Source organism: Protobothrops mucrosquamatus, unplaced genomic scaffold (genome assembly GCF_001527695.2).
Source record: "Protobothrops mucrosquamatus isolate PMUCROS unplaced genomic scaffold, P.Mucros_1.0 scaffold13, whole genome shotgun sequence".
Classification (NCBI taxonomy): domain Eukaryota; kingdom Metazoa; phylum Chordata; class Lepidosauria; order Squamata; family Viperidae; genus Protobothrops; species Protobothrops mucrosquamatus.
Window position 1 is genome coordinate 185,867 of NW_015386400.1, and position 24,973 is coordinate 210,839.

The 24,973-nt window shown below is 39.4% G+C and overlaps 1 protein-coding gene across 1 annotated transcript in view; it reads right to left on the reverse strand.

The window, feature by feature from the left end:
* Positions 1-1,676: 1,676 nt before the first annotated feature.
* The window catches only part of PEX1 (peroxisomal biogenesis factor 1), a 61,744-nt gene continuing 38,447 nt past the window's right edge, over positions 1,677-24,973 (reverse strand). Inside the window, exon 24 of the mRNA XM_015810634.2 lies at positions 1,677-2,016. Coding sequence (XP_015666120.1) covers positions 1,935-2,016 — 82 coding nt within the window. The 3' untranslated portion in view covers positions 1,677-1,934. The remainder of the gene's footprint in view (positions 2,017-24,973) is intronic.

Sequence of the window (24,973 nt, forward strand, 5' to 3'; positions counted from 1 at the left end):
AGTTGTATCAGTGGATTCTTGATATTAATTAGAATTGTTTTTCAATGACTGATTATAAAAAAGGCAACAATATAAATGAGTGCCTGCATGAGTTAATAAGCTAATTTTTGAGAAAAATTAATAGCTAGCAATGGAAAGGTTATTCACGGTCAGTTGGTTAGGTCAATTGAGAAGAGCATAGGCCATTAGATCAGTGAAAGGACAAGAAAGCATGCCAGTATCTACTGACTGAAATAAATACTGAGAAACTGAATTTAGGGTTTGTCCTATCACATGAACAGTGTGTGAGATACAGGGATTTAGTCATGGGATGCTGACTTGCTGGTTACATCAGATACAGATGCTGTTGTGCAGAAATAATTGGCTCCATGCTTGAAATAAGACACTGACATAAATTTACATCCTGTGGAGGTACAGTGTCACAAGTAATGCTGATACCACTAGCATCCTTCGGGAGATTTGTCCGAAAGCTAAATATAGCTTGTTTATGTTTTGGTGAAGATTTATGAAATAAAAACCAAACAATTTTAAAACTTTATTAACAATTAAGAATTAACAATATTGCAGAGTATGTATAGAAGCAAAAACATTTAATTGTATTTAATTATATTATCCAGAAACCAGGAATTGGGTAGTAGAAATTTTTATGCATTATTGTTTCCACTAGATGAAAGTAGATATAAATCATCTTATGCATTATAGTGATTTACTTTGTGGCAACCAGCTTTTTCATATAGCAATATTCAAATCCTTTCCTGTTTTCTAGAACCTTCTATCTGTCTGGCTATAACCAATAAAAAAACTATTAACTCTTTTTATGTTTGAAGGTGCCTTTTAGATTGTAATAAATCACAGACTTGCGTGGGGGCACAGGGGACCATGCAATTGTGCAGCTGGCTGACTCCATCAGAAGCTGTCCCGTTTTTGAAATTTTGGATGTTTTGAAATTTTATAATGTTATGTAGTTTTAAACATTTTTAATCTTAAATTGATTTTAATATTTTAATGTTAATTTATGTTGTTTACATATTGATTGCATTGTACACCACCCAGAGCACCTATCTGAGGGAGATTGCATGGAGCTCATTTGTATCTCTGCTTCCATGTATCATTTTCCAGACTCTCTTAGCCCTATTCGCCTTGTTCTTCTTCTTTTAGATTTCCAAAGTACATTGCAGTATGTTATCACTCTTCACTTTGATTCATTCAAACCTGTTTTCCTCAGTTCTCAGATTTTCTTCTCCAATTGTTCTGAGCTACCAACATGGCATAACTGCTTTCATCCAAAGAGCCTGATAATTTCAATACATACCAATTATTCCCTGATAAACAGGACTAAATTTATTTTCATTTGAAAAATGAAATTGTCAGCAAGATCTGTCAGATGCCTCACTCTTGGATGAGTCAGTTTTTCAGCATTATTCAAAGTCTTCCATTACAATAATCTGCCCTCTACAAAAATTGGTGAGTTGATTTAGAAAGCCATTGCTTAGAATATTTTTTCCCAATATTGATAAACAATTAGGCTTTCAGTTACACATTTGTTTAAATGCAATAAGTCTATTTATTCAAAGAAGGCTGCCAATTGTTAAATTGCTTAATTTTAGAGCAAGAGAATGACTAAGCCAAAATTCCCAACCCCTCAGAAGAAAAAAACTAAATACAAATTAAAGGTAATATTTCAAAAGGTTTTAATAGTTTTCAGTAAAACATACTTTGAAAATAATGATGCAAAATAATCATGAAATAATTAATAATTAAATGTTCTTTGTCATATTAACAGTAACAGACTATTGATAGATAAAATTTAACAAGTAAACAAATGTTCTTTATAATGTTAATAGTAACAGAGACTGTTCATAGATACAGTTTAACAAATAAACACTTTGCCAGAAAATTACTAGTAAGCATGATTACTACTACTTTAACAGCAGCTACGCTAACGTTACTTTTTGTCCTGGTTTGAAAATTGCTCCACTGGATTCTTTTCTCTTTGGATTTTGAAAACTTTCATAACTTGAAAAAGAATGAAAAGAAAAGAAAGAAAACAGGAGCATATTAGTACGAAGAATATGCTGTATGAAGTAAATGGTTCAGGTTAAACCCAGTCCAAGGTTATTTTTAATTAATTGGTTTAGCATTTTGAAAGTCACAGAAATGTTTCTACTGTTTTTTTCCAGCTTCTACTGAGAAATCCAGAGTAGATAAAAATATTTCATTATAATTAATATTAAAAAATAAATAGTAAAAATATAATAACATAAAATAATAATCAAAATTATTGTACGTTACAAAGAAAAGGGCTGATACTTTAAAAAAATATCTGAGCTGAAAGCTAGAATATTATACAAGTCGCCTCGATTTAGGACTGGAGTTCTGGCAGATTTCCCTAGGACTACCTATGACCCAGGCTCAAAATTCTGCCAGCCCCTGTAGTCACTTTACCATATTTTGGGTACTTGGCAACTGGCCTGCATTTGAGGACTACCTGTATGGTAGAGATATAACTGTCTGTCATCCCTAAATAGCAACTGTGAATGAAGGGAACCAAAGCTCTCCTCACAGGAATAGCAGAGCAGAGTCTGGCTCCAAGCATTTCTATGGTTTTACTCATCATCCCAGCTTGAAAGAGGATTCAAAAGAGTCCAGAACTGAAGAAGACAAGCTGCTTATATGAAACCATTAATATTTAAGAGAACATCTGAGCAGTGTTTGCCTCTCATATGAGTTCTGAGTTTACTCAGAATATCAAAGTCTTATAAGGTCGTGAGTCTCAGTGATAATATATCCGTGATTCGTTGCCTTGAACGACTAATTATTCCGTGTTAACGAGTCATTGTTATACTTCTTACTCTCAATGTCGACTTATCATACGAGACTAAAAAAAATACGTACATTTCTTAATAATTCTACTGAGACCTGTCACTCGTCGGGGGGACCTCCTCTCAGCGCCCGAGCATGGCCTACACAGAGCAGCGCAGTCAAGGACATGGCAGCCAGGCAGCGTAGAAAAGACTCTGCCCTCAGCCCCATTGCGCACAGTTGATGCTGCAGGGCACGGTCAGAGGGCATAGCCGGCAAGACGCTGCTGGGCTGCCTGGGCGATCTGCGGCGGACCCTGCAGGCGATTAGTGGTCCTGCAGGCAGTTGGGGTGGGGGCGGGGCAGGGGTGGAGCGGGGGCGGGCCCATTTTTGGGGCACTCGGTCTCTAAAAGGTTTGCCATCACTGGGCTAGAGCAATGATAAAATGTTAAGATTCATTTATGGCTATTTAGTAAAATGAAGATAGCAGATATCAGAAGATTTAACAGAGACAATGCAAACCGCAGAAAACAGAAATCAAGTGCAGAGTTACAGGATAGTTGATATCCAGTTTGGTCCAGTTCTTGGGGATATAACACTACTAGCCAAATACTTGAAAGGCTGTCACCAGAAGAAAGCCAAGTCTTGCTCTCTGCCCCTCCCCCCCCCCAAGAATACAGAAATAATATATTTAAGCTATAGGAAAGTAGATTTAAACTGAATCTTGGGAGAAAAAAAACTTTTTAACAACAGTCCAAAACATGGGCTGATAAAAGACTTACATCCACTGGATTTAGTCGGACCATAGATAGGGAAATAGAAAGTCATATACCTGGATGCTTCAACTGGATTCCTGTACTAAGCAGGGAACTAGACCTCATGGCTTTAATGGACTTTTCAGTTCTATAGTTTCTAGTTTCACAGAACCAGGATATTCACAGCTCACATATCGGTAGGATCCTTTTCCTAATAGTAATAGCATTGATAGGGGTGCATGGGCATCTTTAATCTAACTTTCAAATTCTGGATTTCAATTTTGGAGGTACAGTAGATTTAAAATCTTGATTACTTATCTATGTTTTATTTGTATATTAAATCTAATATAAATACTTAAAAACTAAGTGAATAACACCATTCTCATTAAAATTAATGGCCAAGGATTTGTTGCATTTTACTATCACTGAGATCCAAAACTTTAACAGCAATGGAATGAAATTATTATATGTTCCACCAATAATTATGAGAACATTCTTGAGGATGGAATTTGCTGAAACTTAACTAGATAATATCAACTTAGTTAGATCCACTGACAATGCTACAGAATCAGAACCATGAACCAAACAAGTATTCTTGGTATTGGAACAAACAAAGCTTTGCAAATGAACAATAGTCAATAAGGTATAAAATACAGCTGGAATGTCTGTTCATTATTAATTCAGTGCCACTAGAGCACTTTCTACTCCACTTCTGAGGCCCTAAGCAAAACAGATGAAAGACAAAGTCCACATGTAATTTAAAAAAAACCCACACACAAATCCCAAGGGCAAAAAGAAAGAATGCGAGTTGTAGAATAAAGCCAAAAATGATTGAAGGTACAAATGACAAATGTTAAGAAAGAAAACGTTCTTCATAGTTCTGCTATTCTGAGAGTGGAAGAGAATCCAATGGGAACATCTTTTGAATGTGTATACAAGAGAAATTGATAGGAAGATTGTCCCCTTGCCTAGAGTCTCTGAAACATTCTAGTCAAACCTTGCACAAAACACAGAATCTATATATATTGTATAATAAACAGTGATCATAATCTGTGCAACCATGAAAACAATTTTACAGGATGAAAAGCTATACAAGAGTTGGTGTCTGTCCTTGCACGTATGTGTATGAATATATGCATATTTTTCTGTGAATTTTAAGATCCTTAAATATGTTTCTGATCTTTTTGAAATAGAGTAAATTAATCAGTTTTCCAGAATTTTTACAGACAACATTAAAAAGAATAATTCATATGTTCCTCAGATACTTACAGCTCAGCAAACTTATTCCAGTCTTCTTGACTAGTGGATGGCTTTGTACTTTCAAGAGCAGCCAATAGATGAATCTGAGTAATATTTAAAGTTCTCTTGGTTACTGATGACATGCAAGTAGCGCCTTCCTCCTGGAAAATAAATTAAGGAAAAATATTTTAACGTATTAAAAATGTAAAATTTAAATAAATTTAAAAAAAACTAAATTTTTTATTCGCCTGATAATGACAACTGAGCTTGAAGATTCTACCAAACATGGTTTTAAGACAGAGTATATTTTCCAAATGTTATAGTCAAATCCAGGTTTATACTAGAGATAGCAAGTTGCTAAACATTTTATCCTGAGCTACCATAATGATAATAAAAGTGACACTAAATGATCTTGTAGTGATTCAGTAGCACTACAGTCAAGGCACTTGCAGCCAAACCATGCTTTCCTTTTTCTTTTAGCATTTATTTAAGAAGTGCCCCACCTTTAAAAATGTATTTTACCATTATCAGCACCATTTCACTGATGCAGTCACTCCCATTTTCAGTGAGTGCTAGAGCAATATAGATAATTATACTTGAATTTTATAGAGCTACAGAAAAAAATAACATTCCTGCTTGGAGATGAGCATGTTAGAAATATTATATTTGGGAGGTTGGCTAGGAATTGAAAATATATAGTAAAAGAACCAGTCTCATCATTATATAGAGCAGGGGTGTCAAACTCAATTTCATTGAGGGCCGCATCAGCATTGCAGTTGCCCTTGGGGGGCCAGGTGGGTGTGGCCAGGGTGGGTGCGACCTACTGGGTGGGCGTGGATGGAGTGGGTGTGGCCTACTGGGTGGGCATGGCCAGCTCTACATCGTTCGCGTCAAGGGTGCCTGTGGGGGCCTGGGACAGATCTGAGGGTCTCTGGCAGAAGGGGGTGGGACCGGGGCAAGCGCCAAGGCATGGTCCATTTCTTCATTCCTCATAAAGGATAACACCTCCCCAGCATGCACCCAGGGGGCAGGGCCAACACGGCAGGGGCTGGTTCCTCACTGTTTCCAGACAGTCTTGTGGAGCTAAGATTGAATGCGTTTCAGCATAGATGGCCACCACAAAATTGTACATTGGCTCCCAGCCGGACTGGGCCAGGGCCAAGACAGCGGGGGCCGTTCCCTCACTGTTTCCAGGATGGCTTCGTGGGCCACATGAAACCACTTCGCGGGCCGCACCCGGCTCCCGGGCCTTGTGTTTGACATGTCTGATATAGAGTAAGGCATTTATTTCTGGTAGATATTCAGAGGTAAGTGGTACTCCAACTGGTAGCTGAATCTTACTTTAACAAGGCAATCTGGTTGGATATTTTTGAAAGGAAGTGGGAAATGTGTATTTTATTCTTTGTCTTAGGCTGAAAAGTATCTTGGATTATTAGCCCAGATAAGGGTTAAATGTTGAAAAATAGTCAATGAATAGTTGTTCTTTGAATATCTGTGTACTTTTGTCATCTTAGCTCTTACACTGAGAACCAATTTAAAAACTAGGACAGATGGACAACGTGGGCTAAAGTAAAGTTGTGAGACCAGGTGAAATGGGCAGCTGAGGTGGGATTACTCAATACTCCCTCTGAACATTTCTGAGAATTCTATATGATGGCCTGATGTGACAGGATATTTGTTGACAAACTCACAGTTATGAAATAATTCCTGTGCAATAGCCAGCTTGTCCATCTTATCAAATTAGGGTTGACAACTCTAGCTGAATAGCAATCATGGAGAAAATATATGCTTGTGATACATTTGCACATGTATATGTATATATGCCTGCCAAGAGCTACTCTTAACTCCCTTCCCCAAAAGAAGGGTGAATACAAAAATAATAATTAAAATTAAAAAGAAATTCTTTGAGTAAACCCTGATTCTTTGTGACTTCATAAACAGTCCATGTTATTTCCTTGGAAACAATGAAATAACATGGAATATTTGTGAAGCTCCCAGTATCCGTTTCAGTTATTAACCAGATATGATCTTGGATAGCTGTCAGTGTCAGCTAGGTGATGTCAATTAATTACAAATATTAATTTTTTGTTCTCATTGTCATACAGCCATACAAATACACACATATTCCTCTTCCTCATTTCAGCAGAGACAAAGAAAAGGAAGAAAGCTGTATTGAGATAGGATATGTAGAAAGATGTTGTACTGGGAAGAGAAAGGGAAAGTAGAGAAGAAAAACAAAGGAACAAATAATTTGATCCAGAAGGAAAGAAAAAATTAAAGCCACATTAAAAGGCAGACAATTCCTCTTCCCTCACTTCAAAGACATTCCAATTTTGCAACTTTGTAAAACATCCTTTTCTATTCTTAGACCTTCTAATTCTTATTGGATCAATACATTACACTAATTTGAATCTTTATGAGTAACAAATGCTCAATCATAAATGCTTGTTTTAATGTCTGAACTAAGATAACATGTTTATAAACTGAAGCTGTGAAAACATAGTTTAGGCCATGGTTTTACTGTAATTACAGACTCAAAGTTAGTAACACCATATCTAAAAATATTTCTATGAGAAGAAAATTATAATTTTTCACCTACTCCGTTCATGCTTTTGTAGTTAGCTTTGATGGCATTGATTTCTGCCCTGAGTTGTTCTATCTGTTCTTGATTAAATTCTTGGAAACCTTCCTGTAAAGTGGTTCTTAAGGTTGAAGGTTGAGAAGATACTAAATCCTTCAGAGTTACGCTGGTTAATTCATGGTTTATGGAGTTTGATCCTAAAAAACACTGAGAACTCTATGGAGAGAAGGGGAAAGTTATACATAAAAACAGTTAGCCCTGTCATTTAAGTTATTAATATCTCAATAAAAGTTTTACCATAATGAATATTCAGTAAGACAAGCTTTTAGAAATGTTTTATCCAACTACTCATTTTTAAGCAAAATAATTAAAATATGAATATGTGATTTATATTTATATAAATATATTATATTTATATTCCTTTGCAGGAAATAGTTAAGCAAAAAAATGTAAATCTTAAATGTTCTAGTGCCTAAATGTTCTGTTTTCCAAAACAGAACTCCGTTCTTCTCCCAGAGTGTACTAATCTGACCATTCTGAGGTTAGGGTTGTCTCATTCCAGGATGAGTCTTCTAGAAGAGATTTGCAATGTTTTGATGTGGTTTGGCACTACAATACCAAAGGTCAGCTCCTATTACAAAAAAAGTAATGAAGGAAAAGAGTAGGATCAGCTGAGTTTGCAAATTGCAGGATAGGAAACAGAGGAGCATTCTGAGACGGGATAATTTGAACATATTCAGAAATATCAGAGAGTGCATTAGGACAAAAAGAATAGGAAAAACAATGAAAGACAAGAAGAAACAACTCACTTCCTTAATTTCTCACCACTTTGCCCAAAACATAAAGCAACTGTAGGCGGTCAACCAGAACAACTTATTTATTTCTTCTATGAAAAGATATAAAAGAGTTGGATAGAACTATGTGATGGCTAGAAAAGATTGTTGATCAAGATTTTAAATTTACTTAAAAGTCTATAATGAAAGTTATTTGTATTAGTACTATATGTGCACTTAAAGGTGCTAATATAATTAATGGGGATCATAATATCACATTGTCTTACTAGTTTGGATAACTAGTATCGTATACATAGTGATATCCATATTTTTATCACAGTTTTTGTATAGTTTTTTTTATTTTCATTGCATAGCACAAACATCTAGGAAAAGACCAATCCTATTTTAGTGGCCCTTAACCTTTCTGGGTCTGTGGACAGACCGTGGCAGTGGGGGGGGAGGGATGGTTTCGTGTGCATGCCTGCTGCTTATGCAAATGGAGCACTGCATGCTCATCTGCTGCTTCAGCGGCCCGGTTCCCAGTAGACCGTGGCCCAGGAATTGGGGGTTCCTGCCTGAGCAGGGGGTTGGACTCGATGACCTCCAAGGTCCCCCCCCAACTTTATTATTATTATTATTATTATTATTATTATTATTATTATTATTATTATTATTATTATTATTGTTGTTGTTGTTGTTGTTGTTATTATTACTATTTGATATACTGTATGTTCTTTATCTGAATTACTGTTCTATGTTACAGCATTTTTCAATCAACAATTCAGGGAAACAGATTCAATGTGGAGCTTGCTTTCTTTTTTAAAATGAAATAGAAGCTGAGGAGGAAAAGTGCAAATACAAAAAGGTCTACTGATTTTTAAAATATGCAACTTTTTGGTCCCAACAATGCAAAGTGTTGAGTGGAATACAAAATTCTTTGATCAAGTACTGATCCAGAAAAGCAAACTCAAATTTACTTCTGCTGATTTTATACACACGGAATTATTTTTATTTATTTTACCACTCCAAAAAAGAAAATCTGAATTTTATTTGGATAAATTAAATATCCCTTCCAAATCAATTGTATGATTTTTAAATCAATGGGAAAACAAGCAATTAAGCAAAGTGTAAAAGTTACCATTTCGGAAACAGTTCCATTGCCAAGTTCAGATTCATAGGAACTGCCAAAGTAAAGGCGATAGATGTTAGACCTTGGATCCTCAGGAAGCAAGTCACACAGCTCAAGGGAAGTTAATGACTGTTCCAAGCCTCCTTCTCCATCTCTGGCAGAATCATCTGAACCACTACTTTGGTTTAAGAAAACCATTGAAGATAGACTAAGATCACTATCTGAGCTGGAACCTGTCTCCTGAGGAGAAAATAAATAAAATCAGAATCTCCTAGAACATATGATCTCCTCCCTAAGAAACAAAGGTCTCCTCCTTCCCTTCTAGGCTTTGGACTAGGTCAGGGGTCTTCAAACTTGGCCCTATTATGACTTGTGGAATTCTGGGAGTTGAAGTCCACAAGTCATAAAAGGGCCAAATTTGAAGATCCCTGGACTAGGTGATAAAATTATTCATTCTTTCTTTCATTCATTCATTCATTCCATTTATATAGCCACCCATCTTATACTGTACTAAACATAGGGCAGCTCACAATCAAAAAGTAAATCAATATCAATAATGAAACATAAAAACCACATGAATACCATAACATTAAATACAAATGCCCATGTTTGATCTTAAGCATCTTACATTTTCCCCTTTGCTGGTATGATTTGTGTTATTGCTGTTTCAGTTTCAATTGCTAATTCTATTTTAATAACCTTACAAATTGCCTTCAAAATCTTATGATCAAATCAGATAAAAGGTATATCAAACAGAAATATCTGACTATATCAATGGGTCTTCTTAATTAGCATGAACTATGTTTTAATTAGAAAAAATTCAAATGTTCAGCACTTATTGATTTTATATAAAAACCTTTGCAAGCATTGTAAGAAAACACTTGCCTTGAATTAAATATTTTCCATAAATTTAGAAAAATGAAAATGTAAACATTTATGAGTTTATGTATAACATGACCTTGGATCCTCAGGAAGCAAGTCACACAGCTCAAGGGAAGTTAATGACTGTTCCAAGCCTCCTTCTCCATCTCTGGCAGAATCATCTGAACCACTACTTTGATTTAAGAAAACAATTGAAGATAAACTAAGATCACTATCTGAGCTGGAACCTGTCTCCTGAGGAGAAAATAAATAAAATCAGAATCTCCTAGAACAGTGATGGCGAACCGTTTAGAGACAGAGTGCCCAAACCACAACCCAAAACCCACTTATTTATCGCAAAGTGCCAGGGCCTCATCAGCATTGTGGTGCCCTTGGGGGGGCATGGGGGCGTGGCCCACTGGGTGGGCATGGCTGCAGTTGTCATGGCAGACTGGGTGGGCGTGGCTGGGGTGCGCATGGCCACCTCGATGTTGCTCATGGGGGGGCGATGCCTATGGGGGCCAGGCAGGGTTGGGGAAGATCCAGGGGGTCTCTGGCGGGTGGGGCGGTGGGCAGGAGGCCCAGCATAGATGGGGGAAGGCACGCAATCCTAGCTGGGACTGGGGGGCCATGGCGCCGATGGGGATCTGGCTTTCCCTGCTCAGAGTGGCCTTTGGGTGTGGGCGTGCTCTACCACCTCTACTTGACTTTCTAGTTGGCCGCTTTGCCTCCTTTGTGCTGGGTGGGGCTGCTGTTCTGGGCGGCGGCAGCGGCCTAATGGACCTGCGCGAGCTGATGGCAGCAGCGGCGCGCGTGCCCACAGAAAGGGCTCTGAGTGCCGCCTCTGGCACGCGTGCCATAGGTTCGCCACCACTGCTATAGCCTGTCTCAATAAAGTATAGTTCTAGGCTTCCTGTGGAATTTGTTTCCTGACATAATCTATCTTGTAGGCTTGACACATTTGGAGACATAAAAACTATTTATGAATATGGAAACACATATGTATACATATCTTAAATATTTAGAAAGGGTGTCCTTACCTCTTTAAGCTAAGGATGCTTGTGAATGTGGTATCACTATACTGATAGCATGTAAATTTCATCCATTATTATATGTAACTCATACCTATATACAGAAAAATATGTAAGAACTCTTTAAAGTCTTCAAGTATTCATTTGATTTGTGGATTCATTACTGTAGTAGTTCTTAACATATTATTTGTAAGTCTAGTATTAAAAACTTATTTAAAAACACTCAAGCACCCTAGGAAACTCTTACATTTTATGGTGAAAGCCACAACATACATAACAAACTGAATTCTTAATTCTAATATTCACAGACATTCATAAGTCTACTACTGATAGAAATATTCCTGAATTTCTGGAAATGTATCAACAGCTACTTAGGTTTTCTAAAAACTGTTTCTTGGAAACATTCTGTTAACTTAAGAATTTTATTTCTAATGTCAAATGCAGTCCCATATTTATAAAGACATATGGATGGAAAAACACTAATCTTGAGCCTTAAAAAGCTCTGAAATAAAAATTCGATAAGATTAGATCGACGATTTAAATTTTATTTTAGTAACTTTCTACCTTCCATCATAATATGTCGTACATCTTGGTAATAAGGTATCTATAAAGACTTATTAAATTTCGCTAAGTAATCAACGAACTAAATCAGACGTCGCGTTACGGACCGATAAAAGCTACCGAAAGTTTATAATAGTAACAGAAACAAATCTACTTTTTGTACTAGTGATCTTTCTGTTTGTTTCCTCTTTTTTTGGTCTCTCTGACTATAAATCAAGAAAGTTTAGTTGGAAGGAAGACTAAGAATTGTGGACATATTTAAAGGTATAGTGTATAAATTAAATGAACATTATAATAACATATCCAAAGATAATTAACTATTTGAATATGCTGCAATAAAATGAGGCAACTGGAAACTTTTATTTTTGTTTTTGTTTTAAACAAAACGCCCTTCTTTGGGAAAGATATAGATATATTTACTCATATACCATATAGCTTTCTATTTACTGGTTTTAAAATATTTTTAAATTTCTAATTTTAAAATTAGAAGCTTTTCTCAATCCCCAATTCATAAATTGCTATCAAAATACTTCTGAAATCTAGAGTTTAATATATTATACAATGGCATTACTATTGATTTTGGCAATGACCATTACTCAATTTCTGACATATGCATACATACACCAGGCATTTGAGTTTTAACCAGACTAACTTTGCCCTAGCAATGCATACATTAATAATCACTGTTACGTTTTCATAAATTAGTTATTGAAGAATTCTTAATTTTTTCCCCAAAACGTGTATCTTAGAAGACAAATTCTTGCCCCAATATACTTCCTAAGCAGACCAAATAACCTTATTTAACACTTGCCAAATGAAGGGAAATTGCCAAAATCATTTTCATAACTGAAATAATGCACTATGGAAAATTAAAGCCTAAATAAATAGCACTAGGACGCAAACCTGTGCGCAAACTCTAGACATTCTTTCAGTAACTCTGCTGGGTAAATGTCCCCTAATGCAGGGCTTTTCAACCTTTTCACCCATTGTACCACTTTTAGGATATGGCAACATCTGAGTACCACCAGCAAGGTGTCAAAAACTTGACCAAAAAAAAAGGAAAAAAAGTAATAAAGAACAGGTAGTCCTCGACTTACAACAGTTTGCTTAGTGACTGTTCAAAGTTACAATGGCACTGAAAAAAGTGTCCCCCAAGCCACAACCAAGTAAGACACCTGCCTGTTTGCCTGGCGGCGTTCTTCCTCCTGTCCGAGGTTTTTATTGTTGTGAGCATTTCTGTTGAGGATTGGCAACGGGGGGTGGGGTGGGAGGGTGTTTGGTTTTTATTCCCCCCCGTCTGTTGGGTGGTTGCAGCAGGTTTTGGTCACTTCGCATGGCCCTGGGACACTGTGACTGTCATAAATATGAATCAGTTGCCAAGCATCTGAATGTAAATCACAAGACCCTGGAGATGCTGCAACATTCCAGCTAATCGGCGCTTCTTCTGGGCTCAGCAGAAGCACCAGGATCAGCGCCGAGGTCCAGCTGGAGCCTGGCACTGATCCTGGCGCTTCCACTGAGTCCTGACAGCCCCAAAGCACCAATCAGCTGGAAAGCGACACTGATCCTGGCGCTTCCGCTGAGCCCTGACAGCCCTGCAGCTCCAGCCATCTCTCGCTCAGGCTTGTGCGGTGCTGCCACCGGTTCAGCTCATTCCCCTCCCCCGCTACCATTTTTCTAAGATGGTCGCGTACCACCTGCCAGGTGCCAATGTACCACAGGTGGTACCCGTACCACTGGTTGAAAAGCCCTGCCCTAATGGATTGTGAGGGTTGATCAGGATTAATGCTCTGACTCGGATGCCCTGAAAAAAGAAAAACTGATAGTCGGAGACGCCAACATGATGCCAAGCGTACTCGCAGATGGAGTCTGCAACGCTGCCCTCCTTTATTAAAGTGTCACGTGTGGAAAACAATAAGACTGTTTACATGCATATTTATTTCTGCAACAGCAGTCTCTGTAACTCAAGAAAATGATCTAAAATTGCAGCATTTTTCTCTTCTTAGCTTTTATCATCAGTGGCTAAAAACATACATTTCAGAAAGTCCAAGGATGGATATTGCTTTCACCTAGTTATAGCCAAAAAGAACATTTGGATTTTTATTTTTAATTGATTCTAGATTAAAAACAATGAATAACTGAAAATAAATAAAAACTGAAAACTTTTTGTATAAATAAATACATGGCATTTTTTCAAACAGTGAGAATAATTTTAATAATCAAAAGAAGGAAAATACATACTATTCCACAAAAATATACAGTGGGCTACTGAAATTTTAGTTATTTTATTCTGGTTTTAAAAAAATTGTGTGAACTGTTCACACTTCACAATCCTGAAATTTGCAGTTCCAGACAATGACTCATATTATCTAGGTGTGTTACAATCATTAAAAATCAATACAAATTAAAATAATAAATAACTTTAAATTATTTTAACATTGAAAAGGATGGGGGAACAAGGGAGCAAGATGTCCGGGGGGGGGTGGAAATCTTATCTAGTCCATTAATTATCTCCAGAATGACACACTACCTTTGGAGCCCCAAGTCAGTTCTTTAGACCCTTTCAGAAGGCCAAAAGAATGGTTGCAAATTTCCTCAAGTAACCTGGACCCATGCAAAGAAGGGCTTTAAAAGTGATAACCAGCACCTTGGACCTAAAAACAACCTGGCAACTATGGGTCATCCTAGGGACCTAAGAACTGTCATGCATCTGCATTCTGCACCAGCTGTAGCTTCCAAATAGTCTACAAGGATAGACCCCTCAAGAGCATGTTGCAATACCCCAAGAATGAGATGATCAAGCTTGAGTGGCTGGCTGGAGTCCATCCACAAGTGTGTTGTGGATGGCTGGAGTCCATCCACAAGTGTGTTTCTATCTCATAACGAGGCATGCATCTTGAATGGAAAGGATCAAGATAATTTGGTTCATCCAGGACCCTCTGAAGCTGCCAAGCCACCACACATTTTCTACTATCTTCTCTAGAAAGGGAAGATGGTAACTGGACAAAAATTCTTCAGAAAGATGGTTTTCTGAGGAGAGGGCAAAGCAGGGCTCCTTCTTGAAAGGTCCTAGAAATGCCCTCCTGGACAGTAAAGAATTTATCACTGCCTGAATCCACCTGAATCCACGTTTTACCAGGCAGGAGGGACAGGGTTCTAACTGAGAAGTCACTGCCCTGACAGCATCAAGGGTCCTGTTCACCTCAAGTCCATCAGGATCAAACCATTCCCAAATAACAAGCACCTTGGACCTATAAACAACCTGGCAACTATGGGTCATCCTAGGGACCTAAGAACTGTCATGCATCTGCATTCTGCACCAGCTGTAGCTTCCAAATAGTCTACAAGGATAGACCCCTCAAGAGCATGTTGCAATACCCCAAGAATGAGATGATCAGGCTTGAGTGGCTGGCTGCAGGGAATCCCAATCCAGGAAGGGGCTAAACAAAGTTGTGCAGAGGCTTTCCTAGTCATGACTGCCACCTGTTCTTTGAGTCCAGGAGATCCCCAAGTTGTACAGAGCTAAAGATGTTAAAGTTCCAGCACTCAAAGCTTCACCCAAAGCCGCAGAGTCTTTCCAGGGTTCAGACGAAGCCTGATGCCCCCATCCAGACCTCCATAGCCTTCAGGCACCGTGAGAGGGAAGTTGAATATCACCAGCATACTCATTCCATGGTGGCAGATCATCTTACCCAGTGTGTTTATGTGTATGTTAAAAAGGAGCGGAGAGCAATCCATAAAGGGGCAGTATAAACTGGGTCTCTCACTCCCTATCAACACTGATTAGGACCTGCCTTGGAGAAAGGAGCCAAATTATCAGAAAACTGCACTGCCCAATTCCAACCTCATAGCCTACCCAAAAGGATACCATGGTGCATGGTATTAAAGGGCACTGAGAAGGCAAGGATGGATGAACTATTCTCATCCTGCTCATGCCAGAGTCATCCACAAGTGTGACCAATGCTGTTTCTATCTCATAATGAGGCATGCATCTTGAATGGAAAGGATCAAGATAATCTGGTTCATCCAGGACCCTCTGAAGCTGCCAAGCCACCACACATTTTCTACTATCTTCTCTAGAAAGGGAAGATGGTAACTGGACAAAAATTCTTCAGAAAGATGGTTTTCTGAGGAGAGGGCAAAGCAGGGCTCTTCTTGAAAGGTCCTAGAAATGCCCTCCGGACAGTAAAGAATTTATCACTGCCTGAATCCGCCTGAATCCACGTTTTACCAGCCAGGAGGGACAGGGTTCTAACTGAGAAGTCACTGCCCTGACAGCATCAAGGGTCCTGTTCACCTCAAGTCCATCAGGATCAAACCATTCCCAAATAACAAGGTGAGACTTTCCCCCAGGAACTTCTAATAGAACTGGTATCACAGGTTGGTTCCAAGTAAGAATGAATCAGAGCAACTTTGTCCATCGGGTCCGTCCAAACATTTCCCTGCATGGCCTGGAGATGATCATCCGAGCCCTCAGGTCTGAGGAGGGACCAGGTGATCTTGAACAGGTCTGCAAGGCAACATTCTGTGGGGTGCAGAGAAAATGGAGAAATAATGGTATTTCACTGCTCTTTCTGCCACAGCAGCTCTGTCTGTTCGGATTTATCCCTCGTTTTCCTCCAGCGGTGCTCTAGTCTTCTTTTAGCCCTTTTCAGAAGCCCAGAGGTCCTCCGTGAACTATGGGAAGTATTGGGAATGATGAGTCAAGACACCTGCACACGATTGCTAAGCTTCCTGTTATAATACCTTATATTTTAGGATATTTGGGATATTTTTTAAATTTAAAACAAACTGAAAGGCTGCTTAATGAAAAGCATCCACCAGCCACTATAGCAGTTTGTCTGCAAATATCCTCTTTCACTTTGAAAAAAAAAAGATAAAGGATCATCCTAAAGATAGAAGGTATGGTTGTGTTAGTGGCCTATTTTGTGGCTGGCCATATTCAGCCATTTGGGGAAAGCACTCATGATATATTCTAGAAATTCCAAATGTGCCTGCTGGGTAACAGGCTGGGCAGAACAGGGGCAATACAGGAAGGGTAAAAATAAAAAAAAAAAGATTTCTCAATCAATTCCCCACTTTTCCACACATTTGCCTCTCTTGTATTTTAGCAGGATGTATTTTACCAAAAAGGTTAAAATCCATTAGAAATAGTATTCATCTAAAATTAGAATATGAAGTTCAAACAAAAATATTTCTACCTTTCCCCTGGCTCCCTGGTACGCAGCTTCTAATTGGTCAACTGTTAGTTGAAAAGGTTGGCTTCCTTCGTCAGCTACCTAAAATCCAAAACTATAAATGTTAGTAACTCAATAAGATATTGCAATTATTACTAAAAAAAAACCCTGAACAAACATGAGGAAATATCAATGTAGTCAATGATTTAGGCATATAGAAGCATGCTGGTAGAACTTCCCTCTATTGAAAGGGATAAATACAATGAAACACTTCCTTATTTATTTTTAATAAAAAAAATACCTCACTGAAGAACAATTTAATTTTAACAGTATTTTTAAAAAAGCACAGAAATCGTGTTAACTGTGAATATTACCTGACAGAAAAAGTTATCTCTTGATATCAGCCAATGGAAAAGATATGGGGTTTTTTTAAAAAAAAAAACACTCTGGAACTTATTATGGTAACATGCAAAACCATATACAAACATATACATACATACACAAACTAAAGTTGTCTTACTTCCAGGATCACACAACACAGTTGAAAGAATTGCAAAGACAGCGCAACAGCCATTCATCACAATAATCTAGACAAATGACAAGATAAAATTACATAAATTATCAGTAGGAAGAAATTACAACACAACGTGTGTCAATAATTATCTTTTTCCACCTGATTATTTACTAGTTATTTCCAATCTAGTAATCATATTGTTGTGCATCATAAAGTCAATATTATATTATTTAAACATAGTAAATCATAGCCACCAATCTGTCAAATATTTCTAAAATTTAGAAACCTATACATTTCATAAGAATCCAAACTTACCCTTTCCTGTAGTACGTAAATCAAAACAAAGCTTGTTCTCACTTGTTCCAAAATTCAAAATGCCCTGAGAATAAAAATAACAAATTCAGCAAGTCACCAGTATCATCTTCCATTTCCATATGGCAAAGTTTTAAAGTAATAAATTTTCCCATCAGACATGTTAGTCTACTAAACCAAAGAGCAATATGAAAATGATTTGCAAATATTACATGTTACTTGCCATAGGTGACAAGAAGCAACTAGTTATCTGATTCTCAAAGATAGAATTATTTACTTTGTGCATTTTAAAATCAACTTATCTATTTTTTTTCCCTCTTCCCTACAAGCTTTTGCACAGACAATACTGTCTTATACATAGATCCAGTAAGAATGTTCCAGCCCTAAACAATTGCTCTGTTGATTAAGAACATATTTCTAAGGAAGGTCACACACAAGGTTACTTTGAGATACTGGAACTAACCAGATTGAACCAGACTTGCATCCTACTTAATAAAGCTCAGCTGAAACAAACTGCAGCTGCTACCAATTCTCTCCTCTTGAATAGCAGCTTTCCTTAGCCTGGTCCCTTTGAGATAATTCTACCCTGGGCTTTTTTTCTCATCGAATGCCCAGAACTGAGTTCCGGCACCTTTTTGGGATGGAACCTTAGTTCCGCACCTTCTTTTTTTTTTTTTTTTTTAGAAAAAAAAGCGCTGGTTCTACCATAAGCACCCTAGCTGCAAAGGCTGAGAATAGAAATCCCACAAGTTTAGGAGGCATTCATTTGGGAAAAACTTCATGGGCTTTATAAATGCGTCCTTTGATCCTGAAAAGTATTGCAAGTCATCTTCTGGTAACTTGGAAGTAAAATAACTGCCTTATTTCTCCACCTCTAGGAGAAAAATCTCACATCACACATTTCCAGGCCTTCCTTCTGTCTTTACTCACATCATCTTGCATATGTGACCTATCATTTCATTGCCTCTCCATTTTCCATTCTTTCTTTCTTATATCTTTGCTCCCGAAATAGTTCAAAGCCTCATTGACCTGATAGTCTTACCTGAATATGCATCGTTCATTCTAGTTTTTCCACTAGCTCACACAAGGGCCCCCCTCCTTCCACACATCCTTCCATCCCACCTTAAACTTCCAGTAAACCACAGTCAACTTATACAACCTGTTGCTTACTCTTTTGTTTTTCCCTCACATTACAAAAACATTAAAACTGGATCACGCACTTCTGCGAAGTCCTGGCTTCCCTTGTTTCCTTGAAAACTTAATACCTACCCGGCAGGGGCCCTTCCAACCGGCTAAACCGTAAGCCAGAAAACCTCTGAAACCCACCATTTCATTCCCGCAGAGGCTTTTCTCAGAAAGGAAGGAGAGCCATTTAAAGATCATCCATCCGTCCCCAAAGACGACTTCTATTCCCCCCCCTCCTCCAGCCCAAGATGCCAGGATGCGACGCAAATATCCCAGAAAATGCTGCAAACCACCTGAGGGTTTTGGTCCGCGTCAAAAGGGTCGTCGAGATACCTATCGAAGCCTCTGTCCAGGAGCCCCACGCAGCCTTCGGCGATGCGGGCTCCGCGAACAGATAGCTCTCCCTGACGGGGTGCTTCGCCGCCGCCGCCGCCGCCGCCGCCGGAGTCGGGCATCATGCGGTGGGAAAGGCGAGCTCCCCGGCCGGCTCGAGGCTCACGGGGAAAAGGAAGAAGGCGGCGCCGGCAACGCCGGGTAAAAGACAGGAGCAAACCCGCCTCGGAAGGAAGCTGCGGCGCTGACGCCTTTCTGAATGGCCGAGCCGCTTTCTTCCCGCCTAGAGGGCGTAGCCGAAGCCTCCGGTTAGCCCGCCCCTCGCCTCCCGGCTTTGCCTGGCGGGGATTGGAGGGGAGATGTTGTCACTCCGCTCCGTCCCGTGGAGACGCCAAAGAGATGCTGGGCGGCGGGACGGCTTCTTCTGCGGCTTGTCTCTTCTGTGGCAGGGGAGCAGGATGGACAAAAGTCTTACCCACCCAGATTAGCTCCTTCCTGATCGTACAAATACTACCCTCCACCAACCCTCACCGCCAACAAAATCACGTCGCGGAAACCAGGCGCTTTTGAAATGCGTCGGTCGGGCCACTTTGAAACGCTTGAGTGACATTTCGAGCAACTGACCGCTGGATTATGGCTATATTTGGTTGCATTCCCAGGGCTTTTTGTGTCCTAGAATGCCCAGAACGGAGTTCCGGCCCCTTTTCTTATTTTTCTTTTTTCTTTTTTTTTTAGAAAAAAAGCACTGCAGATACGACACCTCGAGCTGGCAGGAAAGGATAAATGCACATCATAAATACATTTAAGATGAGGGGATTCGGTATATTTTGAGGTGTTTCTAAATTCTTCGTTTATTATTTAAGAATTGTCAGTGGTATAAGAATGTCTAGAAGATAAGGAAAAGATAAACAAGCAGCAAAATACTCAGAATCCTAATCTTCACTTGTAAATGTGAGAGGAAAGTAGTTTAATCAAGAAAAAATATTGACTGAAACATAATTAATTGGTTAAGTAGAGGATTGCATTCTTGCGTAATAAAACATATGTTTGTATTTTAAATATTTATTTTATATTTTCCAGAAAAAAATACGGACGCTTTTGCACTATATAGTGACTTATTCCCTCAAGCAATGTTCAATGGCTGTATTTTTAGCAAGTTGGAATGAGCGTGGAAACCTAGATAGAAATAATACTAACTTCATCAATGCTGTCTCTTTTGTTTTTCGTACTACTTTATAACTTATCAAAGTTAATTCATGGAAACATGTATGTACATGCACACCCAACACGTATATTGTAAACAAATCAAAATTGCATTATTGCCTGATTTTATCATTAGAACAACTGAGGTAATAATTATTAATAGTTCCAAATATATCATAAGCAGCTTTGTTGAATCACTAGGCTAAATAAAGCAATTTTGCTGAATCACATCTAAAGATTCTTAAGTTGAACAAACAGTAATCATTTCCAGTTTGAGCTAGCTGACTTGTTTTTGGAAACTGGCCAAGCTCAACATAGCTAGTGTAAACAGATATCTATCTTGCATGATAGATAATTCCATTAGTTATATAACTGACTAGGAAAAATAATTCCTATAGGAGTAGGAAAAGTATTCTTACCCTTCTGTCCTTGAAGAATAGAAAGTTAGGAATGATAAGGAAATCTCTGACAGGCATGAAAATAGGGAACGGGATAGAATAAAATAAGTGGAATTATTATTTGCAGCGAGGAATATTTTACAATCAATTACAATTTGCTACTGAATAAAAAGGTGGTTTTTAGTTTAGATTAGAGATCTCAAAGGTGCTTTTTTTAGAAAGCAATTGGATTGGAAGGATTAGTTCTGGCCTTCTGAAAAAAACTACCTTCGTGGCAACTATCAGCTGGATCATGAGAATCTCCACAGACATTTAGATTAGAGACTTTAATATAATCTGATCAGACAAGCACGTTGGTCTGAAATCTAAAATCCTTTAAGAACTACTCAATTAGGAAACAAAAAGTCCACTTTTATATAATCTTTCTATGGAATTGAGTTTGCATGCTTCCTGGCAATAAGACAATTGCAACTTAGCCAGCAAATTAGCTAAATATCTAACAATCTGATGTCATTGCAAAATATCCACCAACTATAACTTAAAACCATTAAGTATCACTTGATACGTTGAAAATATGTATGCAGTTACTATGAATTTTTTTTGTTTTTAAAAATATTTATTACATGGGTTTCCAGAATGAGTCATATGTAATGACATATGTAATGGCAGTTGTAATGAGCAGAGACAATGATTGCAGTGAAATGCACCGGTCCTTCAAATTTCTCCAGAAAAGGAATCCTGCAGGGAGAAGACAACATTTTTGTTCTTAGCAGTGGCTAAGCCTTTCATAAGGACATTAAAGCAGCCAAATTCACTTTCTAATTACATTCAGAGATGTTTAATTTAACCACTTTATGGATATTAAAAATCTTCAAAATACATGGACTTACCTTCTAATTTAAGAAATTTTAAAAATAGATTTAAGCATTTATAGTAATAACACATATACTAATAATAAATAATAATACACAATTGTAAAAAGCATTTTTTTTGTTTTAAGAACAAAATTTCTTAAAATTCCAGGAAAAAATGGAATTTTAGTTACTTTGCTATAAAATTTGAAAAACAAATATATAATAATATACTTGAGGGAAATAATTGAAATGGAAGTAAACCCATATTACTGAGACTTCAGAAAGTTTACAGATGAAAACTAGAAGGAATTTAAACAACTAGGCAGAAAGGAGTTAAAATGGCTAATTTGGAAATAACATTTTCTTTACTGAAGCAGCTTACTGAAATATGAATCTTGGAAATGATAAAGATTTCAACTGATAAACTTTTAAGTTTCCCTTTAAATGCAAAGAATGAAATATTAATTTCTGTGGTGCCATAGGAATGATTGAAAGGTCAAGATTGTGCATAGAAAAGGGCGTTGGTCTTACCTGAACGCCTTTTCTCAGTATGACGATGGAGAATCCACCAATGGGTTAACTTCGTCTTCTGCCCGTAGATTAGTCATCCAATTTTGCTCCTCCTCTCCTCCTGGGACCTCCCTTTCCCAGTCTCGACAAGGCGAAAGCTGTTTGGCTATGTTTTCTTGTGTTGACTCCATCCTCTCCCCTCACAGGACCTGACTGGCCTCAAGGGTGGGAGTGGTAGATCCTGTTAGTTGTAGGCCTTGGAGAGGCCTGGAGAGTCCTAATGACTCTTTGTGAGAAGTTGTCTCTCTCTAGGAGGCTCCGCTCAAGCTCCAGGCAGTCAGTTGGAGCCACTGTGGGTCTGGATGTAGCAGGGACCCCTGGTTGAGGGAAATTTGGTCATGTGGAATCCTCCACGGTAGAGATGTTGATAGGTTTACGAGATCGGCAAACCACGGCCGTCTTGGCCAGTGCGGTGCAATGAGTACCACCTCCGCCTGTTCCTGCAATATCTTCCTGATGGTTGCTTGTATCAGAGGAAGAGGTGGGAATGCATACAGTAGTCCTTTTGGCCAGTGGCCTCGGAGTGCATCCGCTCTCTCTGCTCCTGGTGTTGGAAAACGAGAGAAGAACCTCGGAAGCTGAGTATTCTTTGGACTGGCAAACAGGTCCAACACTGGATGGCCGAATCTCTTTGCTGCCTCTCTGAAGAGAGCAGGGTGCAGGCTCCACTCTGAGTGGTCTATTGTTGTCCTGCTCAGGAAGTCTGCCTGGCGATTGCTTCTCCTGAGATGTGCTCGGCCTTGATGGAGGTTAGGTTTTTCTCTGCCCAGGTTCCCAGCGCTTGTGCTTCATTCATGAGGGCCCTGGATCGCGTGCCTCCTTGTCGGTTGACATGTCGGTTGACGTCTGTGAGTATGAGCACGTGTCGATGCGCCACTGCGCTGTGAAAGTGACGGAGGGCCAGGTGTATGGCTCTGAGTTCTAGCCAGTTTATGTTGTGTGTTAGGTCTTTCTTTGACCATTGACCCTGTGCTAGCTGACTCTTCTGAAAATTTACTGAGAACCCGTGGTCTTGAAGGGTTTTCAGACTCAGTGCCAGGTCTGACTGTGCTGTCTGGACCGATGATTGGATGAGAATGTCGTCCAGATAGCATTGGATGCACACCAGAATTGTTCTCAAGTGTGCGGCGATTGTTGCCAATACCTTTGTGAAGACCCTGGGAGCTGAAGAAAGTCCAAAGGGTAGGGCCCTGTATTGGAAGTGTTGACCCGTGTAGTAGAACCTGAGGAACCTCCGGTGGTCTGGAAGTATGGGAATGTGAAGGTAGGCCTCCGTCAGATCTATGGACGTCAGAAGGTCCCCCTTCCTGATGCTTGTTAATATTGAGTGAAGGGTTTGCATTTTGAATTTGTTGTACTCCAGGTATCTTTTCAGACTCTTTAGATCTAGTATTGCTCTCCACCCCCCCCCCCCAAATTCTTTGGGACTATGAATAGGATGGAATAGAATTCTTGTCCCCACTGATCTCTTTCTACCGGTTCTATAGCCTGAATGTCCAGGAGGTGTTGGATGGCCTCCTTGGTGAGGTTCTTCTTGATCAGATCTTTTGGAGATGGGCAAGGAATGAACCGGTTCGGGGGTGTTGAGAGGAATTCTAGAGATAGGCCGAATCTGATGGTATTTAGGACCCAGAGGTCCGTGGTGGTGGCTTACCATTTGTGAGCAAAAAGGGCTAGCCGGCCACCAATGGGGGAGCCCCCCAGGCCGTCACTTGGATCTGCGGTAGGGACGCCCCCCAGCTCCTCGAAAGGGCCGCCTTGCTTGGGCCTGTTGTCTGAACCTGTCCCTGTTATTGTTTCTCTCACCATGATGGTCCGATCTGGGCTGATAGGGACGGGAAAAGGCCCCCTGATCCATGCCTGCATCAGGTTGGAAGAGCGGTCTGCGGGAATTGGAGGGAGCTTCCTCTCCGTCCTCTTTGTCCAGTGGGCCAGGATCTTGCGTTTGTCCTTATTTTCAATTAGATAACGGTCAAGCGCCTCACTAAAGAGCCGGCTGCCCTTATAGGGTGCCGCCGCTAAACGTCGCTTAGCCTTAGCATTCGTTCTTTGCAGTTTTTCCCCCCTCCCCACAGATTGACCAAAATATCAGAAATATATGACCTTTATTTATTTATTTATTAATCGCATTTATACCCCGCCCTTCTCCTAGTGGACTCAGGGCGGCTTACAGCCAGTTTAATACAGAATAACAATACAATATACAAATTTAAAATGTGGTTAAAATAAAATATTAATATAGGCCTTTCTTTTATTTTAAAATTATTTAAAAACCAAATTTAAAATACCCCTTAGGCCAGTCCTGCCAGCTGAAATAACCATGTCTTGAGGGCGCGGCGGAAGGAGGGGAGATCCGGAATCACCCAGATCTCTGGGGGTAGTTCGTTCCAGACGGTGGGTGCTCCAACAGAGAAGGCTCTCCCCCTGGGGGTCGCCAACCGACACTGTCTGGTTGACGGCACCCTGAGGAGACCCTCTCTGTGGGAGCGTATCGGACGGTGAGAGGTAGTCTGTGGCAGAAGGCGGTCTCGGAGATAACCAGGTCCGATGCCATGGCGCGCTTTAAAGATGATAATCAACACCTTGAAGCGCACCCGGAAGGCCACAGGCAGCCAGTGCAGCTCGCGCAGCAGCGGCGTTACATGGGAGCGACGAGTCACTCCCATCACCGCCCGCGCAGCTGCATTCTGGACTA